Raw genomic sequence first — 19,053 nt, 5'->3', positions numbered from 1 at the left:
AATTTGTTGATCATCCCCGATATAAATACATTAGTAAATTACGGCCTTTCTGAGTTCTTTCTGAAGTGACAGTGAGATGTAGAAACATTGCTGAAATTGCATCCCTGAAATCATGCCAAATAGACAGTAGAGATGTGCTTAGGCTAGGCTTTTAAGGACTGTTTATCATTTCAATAACTCGTCTTCTTACCAAAAAGAGAAAAGAAGACCGTCTGAAAAAAAGTATTCCCCCAAACAACCAAGTCTTTCTTTTATTTCATTTGGAACAGAAGAGCATAAGGAATTTGGTGAATAAATGTTGGTGGTTTATTTATTTATGATGAGGCCAACTCCCTCCCCCCGGCACATATTGGGATAGTTCTGTGCATTCCGGAGTTTATGTACCAATTAAAGACTGCACTCCTACTATGTGCTCAGCTCAGGGTCAAAGAAGAGTCACATGGTAAAATTTCTTCTTATCCACTTACTCCTTCCTTCGTTTGGGATTTATTTCAGTGCTAATCACAGATCAGGCATAGACCTTGCACATTTTCTCCTGAGGTATCTAGAAGAGAGTCTTTTTCTTGATGGTTTCCTTAATCTATGGCATGTGCTTCAGATGCAGTTGAGAAATAAATACATGGCCGTGTGACAGGAGAAAGAACGATGTGGGGCACTGATGATTCACAGAGCAAAAGGATTAGGGAGGGAACTTTGTGGCTGATATTTTAGGCCATAACAGAAGATGTGTAGTCAAAGGGCTAAGAATTACATAGGTGAGAATGAATTAGATCAAATGTTTAAGCCAATGAATTGCTATCTAGAGTACTCTAGGGAATATATTAATATAACTAAGGAAGAAACATTTTAGCTTACTACTTATGTACCTCAAAAAATTTAAGAGTATGAATTCAGAGAAAATAGTTCAGGAAATTTTTTCAAAGTCAACAAAACATTTAGTTGTATTGTCAGTGTAACCAAATGACCAGCTTTACTCAAGTACAATAAGGAAGCATGACTGGATAATCAGAAATGTCCATTTCTTTCTTAACCAGAAATGTATATAGATTTCATTTTTTCCAGTTCTGGGACTTGAACTCAGAGTCTGGGTAGTGTCCTTGAGCTTTCTCAAGGTTAGCAGTCTACCACTTGAGCCTCAGCACCACTTTCAGCTTTTTCTGTATATGTGGTACTGAGGAATCAAACCCAGGGCTTCATGAATGCAAGCACTCTACCAGTAGGCTACATTCCCGACCCATGGTTATCATTTTAAAGTATATTTCATTATGCTTCTGTGTTATGCAGCCATTGTTCCGTCATCTTGGCTTCCCTCCTTACTAGCTATGCTCTAGTTTCATTTGTTTCTCTGTATAATAATAGCCACAAAGTTACCAAAGGGCCTTGAATGAAAGCTTCAGTTTGTTTTTCTGTGTACTTATTTTCTCTAAAATGTATGGCTGCTATTTATTTTTAAAGGGACACACATTTCATTAAAAATTCTCATTAGGCTGGGAGTTTGGCCTAGTGGTAGAGTGCTTGTTTAGCATGCACGAAGACCAGGATTCGATTCCTTGATACTACATACATAGAAAAAAGCTGGAAGCGGTGCTGAGGCTCAAGTGGTAGAGCTCTGGTCTTGAGAAAGTCCAAAGGCAGTACTCAGGCCCTGAGCTCAAGCCCCACAACTGGCAAAAAATAAAAAAAATAAAAATAAAAAAATTCTCATTAAATGACGTGCTAGAAAATAGTTTGGGAAATTGTTTCAAACTACTGTATAATAAACCAACTGAGCTGTTTGGACATTTCTCCTTGGAAAAAAATAATAAATTTTAGGACAGATGGTTTCCCGAAACACCTTGCTTTTGCAAAGTGTCTGCTTTTGCTATAAAAGGAATGTTGTGAGCAGTCAAATAGTCTTTTGATCATGTAAGAAGGCACTTTCAACGCTGCAGCTAACTGCCAACTAGAAGTTTTCCTTTTAATTTATAGATATGATGTTAATGAGTGTTCTGGCAAAGGTATTTTAACAATTTTTTTAGGATGAAAATGTCTTATGTCTATATTTGGAGCATAAGCAATATTTTATTAGCCTAACTGTAAGTTTAATGGACATAATCGTAGCAAAGAGTCTGAATTTCCAATGCTGTTAAAAGCTTAAAGTGCCTTAAATTCCTATCATAACAAGCTAGAGTTTATATACAAGCATATACATTTATACTTTTATAATTTTGCCTATTGATTTTTAAATCTTCTACACCGACAAAAATAGAAACGAGGGACTAAGGATAGGAACTAGACTAACAGATAAATTTGGATTAAAATAATTAAGAATAATTTAAAATATTTGAATACCAATCAAAAGGATGAGATTGGAAGAGGCTACTAAAATGTAAATCATTCCATTTGTTTTGGGATACATATAAAGGAGGAGAAAAAGATACTGGACATTGTCTTATATTACATTGCATTTGTTAGATAATGTTTTCTAAAATTCTTAAAATATTGTGACAGACAACTCTTCTCTGTTTGGGTATTATAACTCCTTCATCATGTAATTTATGATGGGCAGCTAAGTTACATATGCCCAACTCTTCCTGTTTGTCAGTTATAGCTTTTGCTGTGGGCACAAGAGCTTTGGAGCAAAATATTTATTGGCATTAAGTTTTTAAAATTATCTTTAAGTAGTTAGATAAAGGAGTTGCTGTTTAACAAAATGGTTTATGAATACACTGTATCTTGATCAATGTCACTCCTTTCAGCATTGGCTTTTTATTTTTAAAATGATGTTAGTGAAATAAAAACATTAGGACATGCTAGACTCAGCTAGAGGACAAGTGGACATGGAAAAACAGAATAGAATTTTAGAAAGTATAAACTATGATCTACTAATGCCCAAGAGGCCAATTCCTAGCTAGCTGCTTCCCCTCCAGTCATGAATTTGCTCTAGTTGAATGGCAATTTAACCTCATTATGCCTTGGCAACAATATCTTACAGGAAGGATAATATTACTTGTCATTGACAACAGGATGATTGATATCAGCCAAATAACATATAGTATGAAAACATAGTAAGCACTACAGTATGTGTTTAGTACACAGTTAATGCTAGCATCTTGTTCATAAATCTAATATACCAACAGAGGATTCATTCCTGGGAATGCAACAGTAAAAAATCAGAGTCTTTGAAGCCTGGTAGAATTGGATTTGAATATTGCCTTTATCACTTTCTAGCAGTGTGACTATAGGCAAGTAAACATCTCTGTAACCTTTTTTTTAAGGATCATATCAGGAAAACAGCAATGACTTCTGTAAATTTTGTGAGTATAAAAAGGATTTTATAAGTGTAAATATATGTATGCATACTTTTAAATCTAAAATTAAAATTTAATTATATTCCATATAAAATATTCACATTCTGTATTCTTTATTGTATCTATAATATACATATATTTATACATGTAATTACAAATATATATGTTTGTATACATATATAGACTGCTAACATTACTTTCTATTTCCTTCTTTTCTTTGTGTTTGTGCCAGTAGCAAGGCTTGAACTTAACCTAGGTGCTATGCCTTTGCTTCTTCAACTAAAGGCAAATGCTACCATTTGAGCCATGGCTCCACTTCTGGCTTTTTAAGTGGTTACTTGGAGATAAGTGTATCACCATCTTCCATACCAGTGCTGTCTTCAAATCATGATCTTCAAATCTCAGCTTCTGGAGTAGCCAGGATTATAGGTGTAAACCACTGGCTCCCAGATCATTTATTCTTTTCTTGAAGATATATTTGATTCATATTTCCCCTGCTTATTTTGCACATCAACTCCTCTGCAAGAGTATAGGCCTTTGTGAAGTGTTAGGGTTTGGAATTGTCTCATTCCAAAGGAAATAGCACCCTTATGGTGTGTCCTATTTTCTTATTTCTTTGAAGTTCTGAAGACCTTTTAAGATAGAAATGATGTGTGCTGTCAATTGGGCCATCTGTTAGTACTCTATGAACAAATCAAAGCAGAAAAGCTTGAGACTTTGCAAATGTGTATGTTTTGCACTCCTGATGTTTTCTTTGAGAGTGAGACCTTTGAATGTGATTCCAGAGCTGGGACACAGGGAATGCCACACACTTTGCCCCTTTACCCCCTTTTGAAGATTTCTGTCTTACCTCTAAATCACTCACCATGTGTAAAATAATTTCTCCATTTGAGTAATTGTTAATAAATTAGGAACAATTGAAATATTATCAGTTTTTGTTATTAGCTTGAATTTTCTCAGCTGATGTTCTATACTCGGTCACGCCTCCATATTGGCTTAAGTATTATTTTATGGTTAGTTGAAGATGGCATCTCATGGACTATTTTGCCCAAATTGGCTTTGAACTGTGATCTTCTGGATTTTAGCTTTCTGAGTAGCACATAGGGCTTTTGTCAATCTTTTTTTTGTTGTAATGTATAGAAGGGTTACAATTATACTCACCAGATAGTAGGTGCATTACTTCTCACACACTGATACTGCTCATGTTTTTGTCCCCATTTTCCTCTCCCTACCCCTTCCAAATCATCTTTTCTACCCCTTCCCTTTCCTATTTCAGAAGGTTTTTCTTTAAGTATATCATTCTAGAATTTCACAAAAGTGTTTGTTCCCTGAAGGTTCCTGTAGTCACTGTTTCTAAGACAAAATATTCTGTTTTCAAAAATATTACTGGTATATGCCAGTAATCCTACTTCTCAAGAAGTGGTAGTCAGCAAATTCAGCGAAGTTAGCAAGATCCCATCTTGAAAATAAAATTTAAAAAGTGCTAATAAGAGTTGATTGTAGCTTAAGTAGTGGAATTCTTTTTTTTATTGTAATTAGTAAAAGGGTTACATGATATTTGCCAGATAGAAGGTGCATTAATTCACATACATTGATACCCTTTCACATGTCTTGGTACCCGTTTCCCTCCCCCCCCACACCCCCCACCCGTCTTGGTTTTCCCCCCTTCCCTATCAAATTTCAAATATCCAAATACAAATAAGTTCAATATATCAGATAACAAAGTGAGATACTATACCAATATGAGATAACCAAGGGACAGCAAAGGAGATGAGAGACAACATAGTACATTAAGGACAACAATCATTCATTATTTACCTAGCAATTGTGAGGAGCTGGCATTCCAAGTAATAGAGGCTATAAAGTCATTACAAATATTTAATTCTAAAGATAACCTGCTAAATTGAGATGTCAACGACTTTTGTAATATTCCTACCCCAAACCTGTCATTGAAGTTAAGTTAAATTTAAACTTTTCCCATGCAAATACTTGAAGGTGTTCTGGTCCTTTAAACTTTATCTTCACACAATTCTTCTGCTATGAGAAACTAACACATAGAAGAACCAAATTAACACACATCAAACTTATCTGAACATAGAAGTTCATAGAATTGAAGTAAATATCTCTAGGTAAATCTTGTATTATATGGTGAGGTAGATTGTAGCTAAATCATGATGTTTGGCCTGCCATAGCTTTTTTAAGTGCAAATTTTAAAAATTAGTCATTGCACAATACATTGTACTTCAGCAGATTCTACTTTTTATACACATTAATTACTTGAAAGAAAGTATCTCTGAACTTCAATGTTGCTAGAAAAAGAGGAATCGAAGTGATCTACTTTTTGGACTAGGAGAGTCTAGTGGCAAGTACCTGCTCCAATGATCATTTAACAATTATGTGTAAATTTTTTTTTAACAGACATGGTTTATATTGAAATAAGTGTTGTCTGGGCCATGAGCATGGCTTAGTGATAGAGTGCTTTCCTACCATGCACCAAGACCTGGGTTCGATTCTTCAGTATCTCATACATAGAAGAAAACCAGAAGTGGTGCTGTGGCTCAAGTGGTAGAGCGCTAGCCTTGAGAAAGCCCAAGGATAGTGCTCTAGCCCTTAGATCAAGTCCCCAGGCTGGCAAAAAAAAAAGGTGTTGTATCAACTACTAAACACGAGGCCCTAATTTTAAGTCTCAGTACCACCAAAAACAACAACAAAAAATATGTTGATAAAATTGTAAGGATGTTTTTTGTCAACTAAAAAGTGGGACATTCCACCAGGAAGAATTTGAATTATGTATTAAATTAAATTTACTTATAAATGTAGTTTTGTTAAGGAAAAATTAAGACAAACTGTAGCAAAATCATTATAAACTCAAAATTAGTCAAGTCGAAATAATTGAAATGTGAAAAGGGGGAAATGTATGGTTTCAAATGATTGCATGTATGATGGTATGAAACAGTAAACAGCTCTATCTGAGGCACCTTTTATGTCGTTGTTACGCTAAGTACAGCAGGATAACTATTTTCTTGTTGCTTTCTCTTCCTAAAATCTTCATTCATTCAATTTACTGAACAAATATTGTCCTGGCTAAATGCCAGGTGTTGGGATATAGCAGAGAATTAATCAGACCCAAAATAAATACCTTCAAGAAGTTTATAGTGTAGTACAAGAGACAAATAACAACCAGATGACTTTCAAAAGCTAAGAAAAGCATAACATTTGTAGATACGATTTCTTTGTATCACTGGCATCTAGTACAATACTTGGATAGAGTAGACAGTTGAGAACTATTTGCTGCTACAGTGACGCACATTTACGAAGGTTCAATGAATTCTTGAATTTACCACAGCTGTTCTTCTCTTTTTCTTTCTTGTGTATTTTTTTGAGAGAGTGTCTCACTATCCTAGCCTGGCTGAACCTGACTTTATGATCCAGCTACCTTGGTCCCCCAAAGGCTAGGATTATAGCTGTGTAACTTACAATTGGTTTAACATTGCTTTTTCTTGTAAATGGCCTTTAGTATTTTAATCCCAAATGTGCACAAAGTAGGATATGCTGGGAGGGGCTCTGTTGATGATGAATGAAGTAGCCCAGGTAATTTTTTAGTTCTGATGATATACTTGTATTCTGTGGCCCAGGTTTATGAATATTTTAATCGTATCATCTGTATTTTGCACTTTGAAAACTAGGAGTGCACGAAACTCCCTTTTCATAAATTTCATTAAAATTATTGTTTCTTTCTTAGCGTTTGGTGTCACAAAGACTATCAGGTTATTGGACTGATTTTTTTTGCCAGTCCTGGGCTTGAGCTCATGGCTTGAGCACTGTCCTTGGACTTTTTCAAGACTAGACCTCTACTACTTGATCTTCAACACCACTTCTGGCTCTTTTTTCTATGTATGTGGTACCGAGGAATTGAACACTGGTCTTCGTGTATGCTAGGGAAGCACTCTACCATTAGACCAAACTCCCGACCATAGCCTGATTTTTTAAAATAGACTAACCAATCATTTGGATACTCCTGGTTCTGTTAATTTCTTGGTTAAAATTCTAATCACTAATAAAGATGAACAAGCTGTAATATACCAAGGTTGGAAGGAGATTAATGTATCTTCTTTAGTTTCATGAAAATTTCTTTAGTTGTTGGAAACTTGATGAAAGCTTGTGTGTTTGCTGGGAGTCAGTATACAGATGTCTGGTACGTAAGCTTGGGTGGGCCAGTCGGAGATGAATGCTCTCAGGGCCTGAGACGGGCCTGTCATCGGGGTCCAGGGAGAATGACTACAAATTGTGTTTGTCGGCTCAGCTTTCAGACATTCCTCATCCTGACCTCAGCTTCCACACATCTCCTGCCAGTTTTATTAAAGCAAGTTTCCAGGCAATTCTGGGCACCTCCAGTTCCTGCTCACTGACATACACAGATGTGCATAAACAGTCCATGTGACTTCTGATTCTTTAGTCGTTCAGTGTATTTCCACCAACTTCATAGGGGCAAAAAGAATAACATCCAAAAGCAATTTTTAACCTATCTAAAGAATAGTAAATCAGACACAAATCAAAGAAAATCAAACTCATTCGTTCTTTGTCTAGCATTAACCAATGAAAATACCGACGTCCACCTCAGTCTTTTTATTCTATGCAGCAAAACATTTTAAAAATAGAAACTGTACTTAGTAAAATTTTGTGAATTTTTAACCTTAATGCTGAATCACCAACATTAATGTCTGTATTTCATTCTATTATGTGAAATTACCATAAGTTATCTCTTATACATTAGTAATTCTGAATCATGAAAACTACATTAACAATAAAATATTAATAGCTATAGAACCAATGCTTTTCCAAAGTCAGATTCTGAATCAGCTTCTCTATACTGTTGACACAGAAAGAAGATAGAAGAGAGAAGAGAGGGGGGAGGAGAGAAAGGAGAAAAGGGAGGGAGGGATGGAGAAAGGGAGAGTGAGAGAGAGGGTGGGGGAGGGAGAGAACAATGCTTTGGAGAGAATTGTGTGGGTTCCTTCAACACAGGACTCATGTTCTTTTCATCATTGGTGACCACACTACTGTTTGCAGTTACTCACTAACTGAAGCTCTGTCAATGTGTACATCTCTAAAGCAAAGCTAAACTGTTCCTTGAAATACTGAGCTCATTTTTCCCTGTCTTGACCAGGCTATGAGATACTCATAGATATATCTAATAGTTAATCAAAGGTGCAGGTATTTTATACATGTGAAGAAATAATTATCTTTTCATCACTGAAACAAGAATTTTCATGCTAACATTGTCTTTTATGGTCGTCATATGTCCTTGGTTCTAGCATGTTGCTAGATAATCGATTAATAAAGAAAAATAGAAGGTGAAAATATCTGACCCAATTGACAATTAAGTCTTAGCTCTGTTTTATTCTAGGAAGAGATCTATTTCTTTAATCCTACCGAATAATTTTGGGAAGCAGTAATATGAGTCTGTCTTTGATCTAGGTAATATTGTGCAGAAAACACTATTTTTTTATTTTTATTTTTATTTTTTTAATTTTTTTTGCATTTTTTATTGTAATTAGTAAAAGGGTTACATGATATTTGCCAGATAGAAGGTGCATTAATTCACATACATTGATACCCTTTCACATGTCTTGGTACCCATTTCCCTCCCCCCCCACCCCCCACCCATCTTGGTTTTCCCCCCTTCCCTATCAAATTTCAAATAACCAAATACAAATAAATTCAATATATCAGATAACAAAGTGAGATACTATACCAATATGAGATAAGCAAGGGACAGCAAAGGAGATGAGAGACAACATAGTACATTAAGGACAACAATCATTCGTTATATGGCTTTTGTTTCAATATCCTGGAGGTCCTTTCAATTAGCTTCATACTATATAGCCTTATGTATCAAGATTTTGCTCTATTGCTCTTTGTTCAATTTAGTTACAAAATATTTAGGCCTGCAGTTTGGTACATTATTTTCTTGGGAAAGATACCATTTCCCTGAGGGATTTAATCTCTTTTTGTGACAAAAAACCACACCAGAATTCTTCACTGGCGGGTGCTGCTATATTAAAACTTTTAGAAGCACAAAACTAAATGCTTGTGATGGATGGTCAGAGGTTTCTGTGATGATTAGTTGTTGTGCATTTAGAAATAGCCTTAAGAAATAAAAGCATAATTGAATCTATCACAGCACTTACTTAGTATAGTTTATGTACCAGCTTTTATTGAATTAGAAATTAAAAGTTGGTGTTGGTGACTCATGCCTACAATCCTAGCTATTCAGGAGGCTGTGATCTGAAAATTGTGGTTCAAAGTCAACCCAGGCAGGAAAGTCTGTGAGACTCATCTCCAACTAGCCACCAAAAAGAGAAAACTGGAGCTGTCATTCAAGTGGTAGTTACTTTTGAGCAAAAAGCTCAGGGACAGCTCTAGGCCCAGAGTTCAAGCCTCAGAATGGGTAAAAAATAAAATAACATTTAAAAAAGTGCTCCACACGTATATAGATAAATGAACAATTATTATGCATTGTTGTGATGTAACTGGACAGAGGCACAGACATGGTGCTGGGAGAATAGAGCCTACACTGCTGATTCACTTTGCTGGAGATAGGGGAAAGTTACATGGAAATAAGTCATTTGTATGTGGGGCTTGGACAGATGAAAGCTCGTAAAGCAGAGAAATGAAAGGTAGGGATTCAGAAGAAATGGAGTGGAAGTGATAGTGCCTGGCAACAAGTGAGGCTTCCTCTCAGATTTTGAGCACAGAGTGATTTTAGGAGACATGCCAACTAGAGGTATATTTTTCATGTGCATCATCAAGGAGCTAGTGAAGAATTCGTTTTTATGTTGTAGTCAAAGGAAGTTTTGATAAGGTAACTTTGTCCTTCAATATTTGATACCATCAGTGCAAGCAAACATCACTACTTACAGAAGACAGTTCTGTAATGGTTTTCATTTTTGTTTTATTTTGGTTTTTCAGTTCTAAAAGGACTTATCATCCCTCAATCTGACAGGTACAATGATCCAAGCATTATTTACATTTTCAGTTCACTTTTTTTATTCATGTATTTTTTATTTATTCTTTGATAAAATGTTTTGGAAGCCAAAGTGGGGCTCATATTTATTCTGACACATAGCTAGGGCCATTTATAGAACAGATTCTATGGAATGATCTCTTTGCGGTCATGGGTGGTCAGGAAATGGAAGTCAGGGCAGTGTGGAGGTAGACCCATTTTCACAACGTCTCAGAAAATTCCATTGTGTGCATACAGGAATATCTGAACCAAATTAAAGTTTGGATGACAGATGCACCATCCTAGCAATGTCCATTACTAATTCTAAAGAACTTTCCAGAAATATCTTATATGCCTTATACAAATGAACTAAACTCATTGTTTATAATGATGGGTTAATTGATGAGTTAATTGATTTATTTCTGCAGTCCTGAAGCTTGAACTCAGGAGCTGGGAACTGTCTCTGAGCTTTTATGCTCAAGGCTATCTCTTTAGCTATATTTCTGGCTTTTGGATGGTTGGTTGGAGCTAAAAGTCTCAGGTTTTACTAAGCAGCCAGACAAGCTATGATTTCAGGTGTTAGCCACTGGTGCTGAGCTTTGTTAACTTATTTGTAGTTGATTTTGTTTATATTTTGACAAAGTGTTGCCTTTGGGGTTTTCACTGATATATTCAGAAGTATGTTGGTGTTGAGATCACTATCCCAGAAACATAAAAAGGCTAGTCATGGTTATCAACCTTGTTCTCCCTTGGGTCATTCTGAGTGGACACAGACGACAGACATTGGCAGCAATCCTTTTTGTAGCTTTGCTGCCAACTTAAATCTAAAATACTCACATGCCTGTAAGTGGTTATATCATCACATTACTGTGCAAAGTGATATCACTTTGTGGATAGTAGAATGAATGTCCCTCTACTAAAAAAAAATCTGTGAGACTGAAAAATGTCATACACTGATTTTCTTCTTTACGTTCTAGGCAACTATGGCCAACATCGGAATAAATGGAAACCATTCTCTAGAGAACTGTGAAACAATACTTTTTGCTCTTCGAATGGCAACATGGAATCAGATCTTAGATCCCTGGGTATACATTCTCCTGCGGAAGGCTGTCCTGAAGAACCTCTACAAACTCGCCAGGCGCTGTTGTGGAGTGCACATCATCAGCTTACACATTTGGGAGCTTAGCTCCATTAAAAATTCTCTAAAGGTTGCTGCTATTTCTGAGTCACCAGTTACAGAGAAAATAAACCCACAAGCACCTAATTTAGTTGGACAGTAAGTCAGTGTATGGCAAGAACAAAGTTAAGAGAAGTTTTGGTCAAATTTCAGTTAACAAGATAATAAATATACAGCCCCAACTGGAAAATTAAGACCTCAGTATGTAATTTTTTTTTGGTGTGGGGGGAAGTTAGTGTGGTCAGATTTGGCTTTTAAAATTTAAGTTAGCTGCCTGGATGCGCAATTTCACATGTTTTTGTCAACTGGATGTAGAATGAAATAATGCTACAGGAGTCAAGTAGAAAATAACTTTTGAGATTCCCTGTGTGATTCATGATTTGGGAATAAATGAATCAGTTGAGGCCTGGTACGTTTATTTGACCTCTTTCCTGGAAAACAGCTTAATCATACATGTACAAAGAAATGACAATTTGGGGATTACTGCTGTGCAGCTATTTCTAATAGATATGCTCTATGAAATACAGAATCCTGTCTTTATGTCTGGTGGGTTTTACCAGAGTCTTTATCTTTGCCTCAATCCTTGCATGCATTACCATGATACCTGGGACTCACGGTGGATTAGAGCCACTACTACTCAGCTAGATCTGTCTGAAAGGAGGTCGGCCTGGTCTTGCTAGGATCTTTCAAATGAGTCTATTCTTGTCATCTTGACAAGTACAACTGCCCAGTTTTATTATTGTGGAGATCAGTTGTTATTTGAAGATATTTTTGGCAACTTATAGATTTTTCAATGTTTAAATAATTTCCCTTTATTTTGAAATATGTAGTGTACTGGTACTGAATAAATTTTGGAGGAATGAAAGATCTATCTAAGCACTAATATAGGCAACTTGCAGACTGTAATTCCTCAAGAGCTCTACCATGAAATTACAAGTAAAAACAGGAATCCCTGACACACACACACACACACACACACACACACACACACACACACACACACACACTCAGAAAATCAGAAAATTCTATTGGTAGCTTTTGCCAATTCTGTATGATCATATCTTTTTTTCTTTTTCTTTTCTTTTTTTCCTGTACAATCATATCTTCTGAAATCATTGCTAATAGTGCTGAGGAGATTGGAAATTAGTGAGATATTTGTAGCTGTTTGTAATGGCTAACCAGGGACCAAAGGACATTTGTCTCCCCCCAGTTTTCCCACTTTAATAATGCGGACTTTTTCTTTGCTTGCTTGAATAATTTTACCCCCCAATTATTTTTTTATCATGCCTTCAAAATGTTTTAGGACATTAGAAAATATGGTAGGTAGTTCTGCTTCGTAATAAGGAAATGTATTTCTTCTTAAAAAATTCTTACTTCCTCTACATTGGGTTTACTTTAAAATTATTTTTTCCCTATGTGCAGGGCAAATCTGAGAATTCTTCTAGACTTATGTTTACAAATTTCTGCTCTTGATTTGATAACTTTTTGAAAGCTAACTTTTGTAAATGTTGGTAAATTCTCACAAGTAAATTAGAAGGAAGGAGTTAAATGAATAGCTTCACTGAAGGTTTAAATGTAATCATTTCATAGTCAGTTTAAAGAAAAAAAGTAATGCACACAAATACACACAGAGGTATATACAGGCACGTGGTATTCTTAATTTAAGACTGGTCAGTGATAAATCATGTCAAAAAAGTTTGTGTTGGTAATGCTGAGAGTTGAATCCAAGGCCTTGTGAATGCTAAGCAAATGTCTACCACTGAGAAATACACTCCAGCCATAGTTCATTCTTACAAAAGCACATTAAACAGATGTGAGAAAAATATTGATCATTTTGAATTAGAGAGAAGGATATGTTGGTATAAGTCAAATATGGGCTTTAAAATTTTTGGCACACTAATGTATTGGTTGTTGTACATACACATGTGTCTGCATGCATGTATACTATATGTCTAAAAGAAAGCTACTGCCATTTGTGATTACTGTTACAGTGCATAAATTCTGTCATTCACTCATGAGTACATCAAGCATAGAACTTTCAAATGGGTTGTCTACTTTCAAAGCAGATATTTATTTCCCATACTTAAGAGTATTGGTGTTTTGTGAACTGAAGTCAAATAACCCAGTCTCTATCTTTCCTCATGGTGTTAGATAAAAATCCAGAAGGGAACATCTCTAGTTTCAACTGAGAAGCATGGAAGCCCTCTAATATAATGGCGGAATTGTCATTCACTGCCACCATGTCACCCTGTACACACCTTTCTGCATTGATACTGTCTGAACTGACCCTGTGTGAGATGCTAGACTTTGGAGAGTGACAAAGGAATAGCTTTATGAGTTCTGGAGTATGTATTGTCTGCTTTTGGAATAACAAATTGGTCTTACGAGTATGCTAAACTCATAATTTAGACATCAGAAATTGAAAAAAAGTTAGTAAAAGAATGGATGTAATGGATGTTTTCTTAGTGTTAGGCTTTTTAGGGACAGCACTTAAAAAGTGTCATGGTGTGCATGTCTGTTCCATAGATGCAGCACAGAGATTGATAGCGCACTGGATAATGCACCCTAGCTGGGAACATTGTCAATAACTTTCCTAAGTATTGCAAATGGCAGTATATTTGTGCTGATGTCTTCAGACAAATATTAGCAACAATTTCCAGAGTTAGAGTACTTTATGCTGTGCATTAAAATTTATTACCAGACCTTCGGAATAACTGGGGTTTTCTTTGCATTAGTTAGTATCATACTATTCCACACACTACTACTCAGAGTTATGATTTCTGGAAAATTATGTTTTTCTAAGCAAGAGGAATACGGGCCTAAAACAGGACTTTTTTAGTCTGATTTATTTTTAACAGAGCTGAGAATGTAAATGGGGTTTCATGGTTGTGAGTCCAAAAAGAATGCTGACTGGAAATTAGCTAGGAGAACTTCTAAGAGCATGAGACTTTTTATTAATGGTTTCAATTAGATGATGGAAATCTTCTTTCTAAATATGTTTCCAGAGACGTAAGAATTGCTTCTAATTGTAAAGCAAACTTAATACACAGATATATGGATGTTTCTGTTCCATAGCAAATAGTCTCATTTGCTCACTTGTAGACTTAAAAGAAGTCCAATTTAGTTTTATGCATAATTTGAATTTAGAACTAAGTAAGAGCATTTGTTAAACATGTAGAGGGGGCTTTTGTGAAAATTCTTTCTAGCTTTAGTTGTTTATCCACATTGCTCCAAATTGATTGTCTAAGTTCGAATAAACAGGGCGTAGCAATGTGTATTTTCTTGATTCCTCACCTTGTTTTCAAAAAGAATTCACTACATGGAAAATAATGTTGAGTGGCCTCCCCTTGTTGTTGAGACATTATAATCAGAGGTGAAATACATTTTTCCTTGTTATATGAAGAAATGTATCTTATGCTTTCAAACTCAGATTGTATAAGGGATTAAATAGTGATGTGTATATGTTGCTGTTTGTATCCATGTGCAACTCATGTAATTTTATTGCTGACTAGCTCCATATGTCAAATGATTTTAAAATAAACTTGGCATAATGTTTATCAAGAGTGGTTATTGGGGCCAGCAGTGTGGCCTGGTGGTAGAGTGCTTGCCTAGAATGCACAAAGCCCTAGATCGATTGCTTGGTACCACAGACACAGACACAGCTGGAAGTGGTGCTGTGGCTTAAGTGACAGAGTACTAGCTGTGAGTAAAAATGCTCAAGGATGGTGGCCAGGCCCTGCTGCTTAAGCCCCAGAACATAAGTCCTGCATTCTTTCCTCATTTTTTTCAATGATATTTTGCTTTTAGTTGGAACATACTGGCATCAAAACATTCAAGATTTTTTTCAGGAACATAGTCTTGCAATCCATAAAGATAATGCAGAATGGACTCCATTTCAGTTGTGTTTAATTCAAAAGCTTCTAGAATCCAAAAACCTCTGTAGACTATATGGGGAAATTTTGGTTCTTAAAATGCAGAAAACATACAATACCCAAGCCAGCTACATCTGAAACGACTATTTCTCTAAGGGAAACTGGATGAAATGTACTTTTGTTTTTGCATTTTTAATTTCTTTATGTTAGCATGTATTTATCCTGCTATATCTCATGTCACTGAATGAAACTGTCAGAAAACTCAAAGTAGTGCAATAGCATTGGTGTAAGATCAAACTACACTTCTTTTACTTTCTCCTAGTGAGGACAATTTCTTTATTGAAATCCAAACATGAAAGCTCATCTTGAAGTAAATGAGAAACTTGGCTAGACTTAAATCTTTGCAGTCTTAAAATGTAAACCACCTGTTTTGTTCTCAGTTGCTATAAGGAATCACTTCACTGACTGTCTGGCTGCTCTGTTGGTGTAAACATCAACTAAAATAAATATGATAAAGATATCATTTTCAATTAGGATAAAAGATTTTTAAAAGTGTTATGCTATGGAAACCACAAAATTTTCAGTTAATCTAGATTGGTCACAAAAGTAGAATTACAGGGGCTGGGAGTTTGGCCTAGTGGTAGAGTGCTTGCCTAGCATGCACGAAGACCCGGGTTCGATTCCTCGGCACCGAATACATAGAAAAAAAAAAGCCAGAAATGGTGCTGAAGCTCAAGTGGTAGAGCTCTAGCCTTGAGAAAGTCCAAGGACAGTGCTCAGGCCCTGAGCTCAAGCCCAGGACTGGCGAAAAAAAAGAAAAAGAAAAAGGTGGAATTTTGAACCCAGTAGAAATACAAAAGGAAGATTGAAGAGATACAGGAAGAGGGCAGACTTCTACAAATCAAACAAATAAAAGCCCTGAACAGCACTCAGTGAGAACAAGCCACATATCCACCCAATAAAAAAAAGTAGAATTACAATGTAACTAGAGTATATATACTCTCTCTCTCTCTCTCTATATATATATGTATTATACTCGTGTTATATATATATATGTATATATGTAACAGTTTGGATATATACTCTCTTTATATATATATGTATTATGCTCATGTTATATATATATATATATATATATGTAACAGTTTGGATTGGTCATAGAAGTAAAATAACATATTCTTTTTATTTTTTAAATTTTATTTTATTATCAAAGTGATGTATAGAGAGGTTACAGTTGCATTCATAAGGTAGTTGATATATTACTTCTGGAACATTCTCACCCCTTCCCATGTTTTTCTCCCACTTTCTTTCCCCCTATCCCATCCCATGTTTAGGGTACATTTCCAACATATTGCCTTGTGAATATCATTATACTGAGAAATATAATAATACATTCTGTAAGTGATTTATTTATAACAAAGCAGAAGCAATATTACCGAAATCTAAAGAAACTATTTCTTGGATTTGAAGTGTACTCAAAATTTCTACTTTAAAAAGAGATACAATCTCAGGATATTGTATTTAATTTGCTTCAAGTTATCCTCAATCTCTAATTATAAAATTTATTCAATTGTTGTTGTGTTGACTTTCCCATATTTCTACCAGTAGATATTTACATAATGTTAGTTTAAAAATGACATCATAGATATATTGGTTCTCCAATTTTTTATTTAGTAAGCACATACAAAAATTTTTTAGTATCTAGATAGTATTACATAAGATAAATGTTAAATAAGTTAAGTAATTTTTAAAAACTGCTGAATAGTTCTTTTGTTTCCAGTTTTTCCTTTTTTCACATGATGCTGTTTTAGAGTGGCTATCCTCATGTTTTTTTAAGTGAGTTTTGTGAAGTTGCTGGGTTTAGGTACACTCATTTGCATTGTCAATATGTGTTGAGAAAATACTTCTCCTCAAAGATGCTAAACATTTTCTTCCTTTCTTTCTCTCCATTTTCTACAGCTAAAACTTCTCTCCATCCCACCTCTCCTTTCAGGTGCTTTTCAATTTTCATGCAATTTATATTTTAATCATTTGTAAATCAGTAAAGTTAGATATATGTTGGAATTGATAAGTTAGTGATTGTACTTAGCTAGTCACAACCTTGTCTTTTTGAAGTTCAAACTCAGGCCTTTGTTCTCTCTTACCCAGTGGAGCAACCCTTTCAACTATTTTAAAAATAAATCTAAATTGAAAATATTTTTTTAGAGTTTTGTACATTTTCCCCAGACTCAGACTCAAACAACGATCCTCATGCTACCATTATTGGTAGCCATTAGCTCCCATTATTGGTGTGGCCACCATTCATAAATGTGGCCCAGATGATCTGATTTTTATTTGTGCGTGTGTGTCAGTTGTGGGGCTTGAACTCTGGGCCTGAGTGCTGTCCCCGAGTTCTTCAGCTCAAGGTTAGTGTTGCACCACTTGAGCCACAGCACAACCTGATTGTTTGCTTTATTATTATTATTTTGTAGAATATTATGTTGCATAGATTCCATTGGGCATGAAGACCTATCATCAGACTTTTTAGTGAAGAGGATAATTTTATTGAACACCTGTTCTCCTCTTTTGTTCTTTTAAGATTATCTTTAGTCGGAAATTTTCACTTAACAAAGCAGTTTGTGAGTACAGTGCATCTTGATCAATCACCCTTTTAAACCTTTTCTCCCATCCCTCCCACTGTGCCAGATGCCTGCTGTGGCCAAGGCAAAGATTCTTTAAATGGCCAAATAGGTTATGTAGCAGCTTTGTTTGCTAGGGGTGCTAGACTGGATTATTTAGGGAAACAGAATAGTTTCTGCTAAAATTATGGAGGCCAGATGTCTGGGATCTGTAATGGTGAGGGTTGCTTCTTCAGAGAGATGTCTCCTTGTTTTGCAGTTGGCATCTACTTCCTTTGTCTTTACAGAGGCTTTGCTCTAGGTGTGTAGAGGCCTCAATCTTCTCTTACAAAGACAGCGGTCACACATAAACTAATAGATTAGGACTCATTCTACTGCCTATATTCCATCAATTTTTCTGTATAGATCCGACTGACAGAAAAATTATAAATTCTAAGTAAGCTGGAAGTTTGGACTTCAACATAGGAAATTTGGAAGGGAAGGATTCAGTTGATAAGAAGCATACAGAAGTTATGTGTTGTTAAAGCTGTAGAAACGGCCCATTCAGGTGTTGAGTTTTTAGCTCAGTTCACAAATACTAGCATGCATTCATTTTATATGAAATTATGAAAAATTAGTTTGCTGAGCCCCTTTTACTGACTAAATCAGTCAGTCTGGGGCAGGGTGATAGCAGGATCCCAGATACTGTGAATTGGAAGAACATGCTTTAGGAATGATTGGCCTACTCAATCAGTCCAGGTACTCACTGGCATACAGAAGAAGCACACAGAATATCTAGAGAAACATGTAATGAAGCAATACAATTTTTGAGCATGCAAAAGTTCACAATTTTAATCTCAATATTGTACTCATATCCTAATTTCCCACTCCCATCTTTATACTATTTGGAAAATGTGGTCAGAAAGTATACTTCATCCACAATAAAATATTGTATCCCAAAATAAAGCTTTAGTTTGCCTTAAATTTCTTACCTGTTTCAGGAGTTCTCTCAAAATGTAAACAAACAGAATTCCTATACTAATCTCTGGGAATATTATTTTTGTTTTTGTTTTTGTTTTCAGTCATCCTAGCCAAAGTTTTTCTTTCTTTC

The 19,053-nt window shown here is 35.5% G+C and overlaps 1 protein-coding gene across 2 annotated transcripts in view; it reads left to right on the top strand.

Moving 5' to 3' along the window:
- Ptgfr (prostaglandin F receptor) overlaps window positions 1-15,008 on the top strand; it is a 40,198-nt gene extending 25,190 nt beyond the window's left edge. For both annotated transcript variants that reach the window (XM_090334549.1, XM_090334548.1), the window contains exon 3: window positions 11,274-15,008. In XM_090334549.1, the coding sequence (XP_090190675.1) occupies window positions 11,274-11,576 (303 nt within the window). In that variant the 3' untranslated portion in view covers window positions 11,577-15,008. The remainder of the gene's footprint in view (window positions 1-11,273) is intronic.
- The last annotated feature ends 4,045 nt before the right edge of the window (window positions 15,009-19,053 follow it).

The sequence above is a fragment of the Megascapheus bottae genome, chromosome 6 (assembly GCF_031878675.1).
Source record: "Megascapheus bottae isolate mThoBot1 chromosome 6, mThoBot2.hap1, whole genome shotgun sequence".
Lineage (NCBI taxonomy): Eukaryota > Metazoa > Chordata > Mammalia > Rodentia > Geomyidae > Megascapheus > Megascapheus bottae.
Note: the sequence above shows the minus strand (reverse complement) of the source record. Positions and strands in the feature narration are given on the sequence as shown.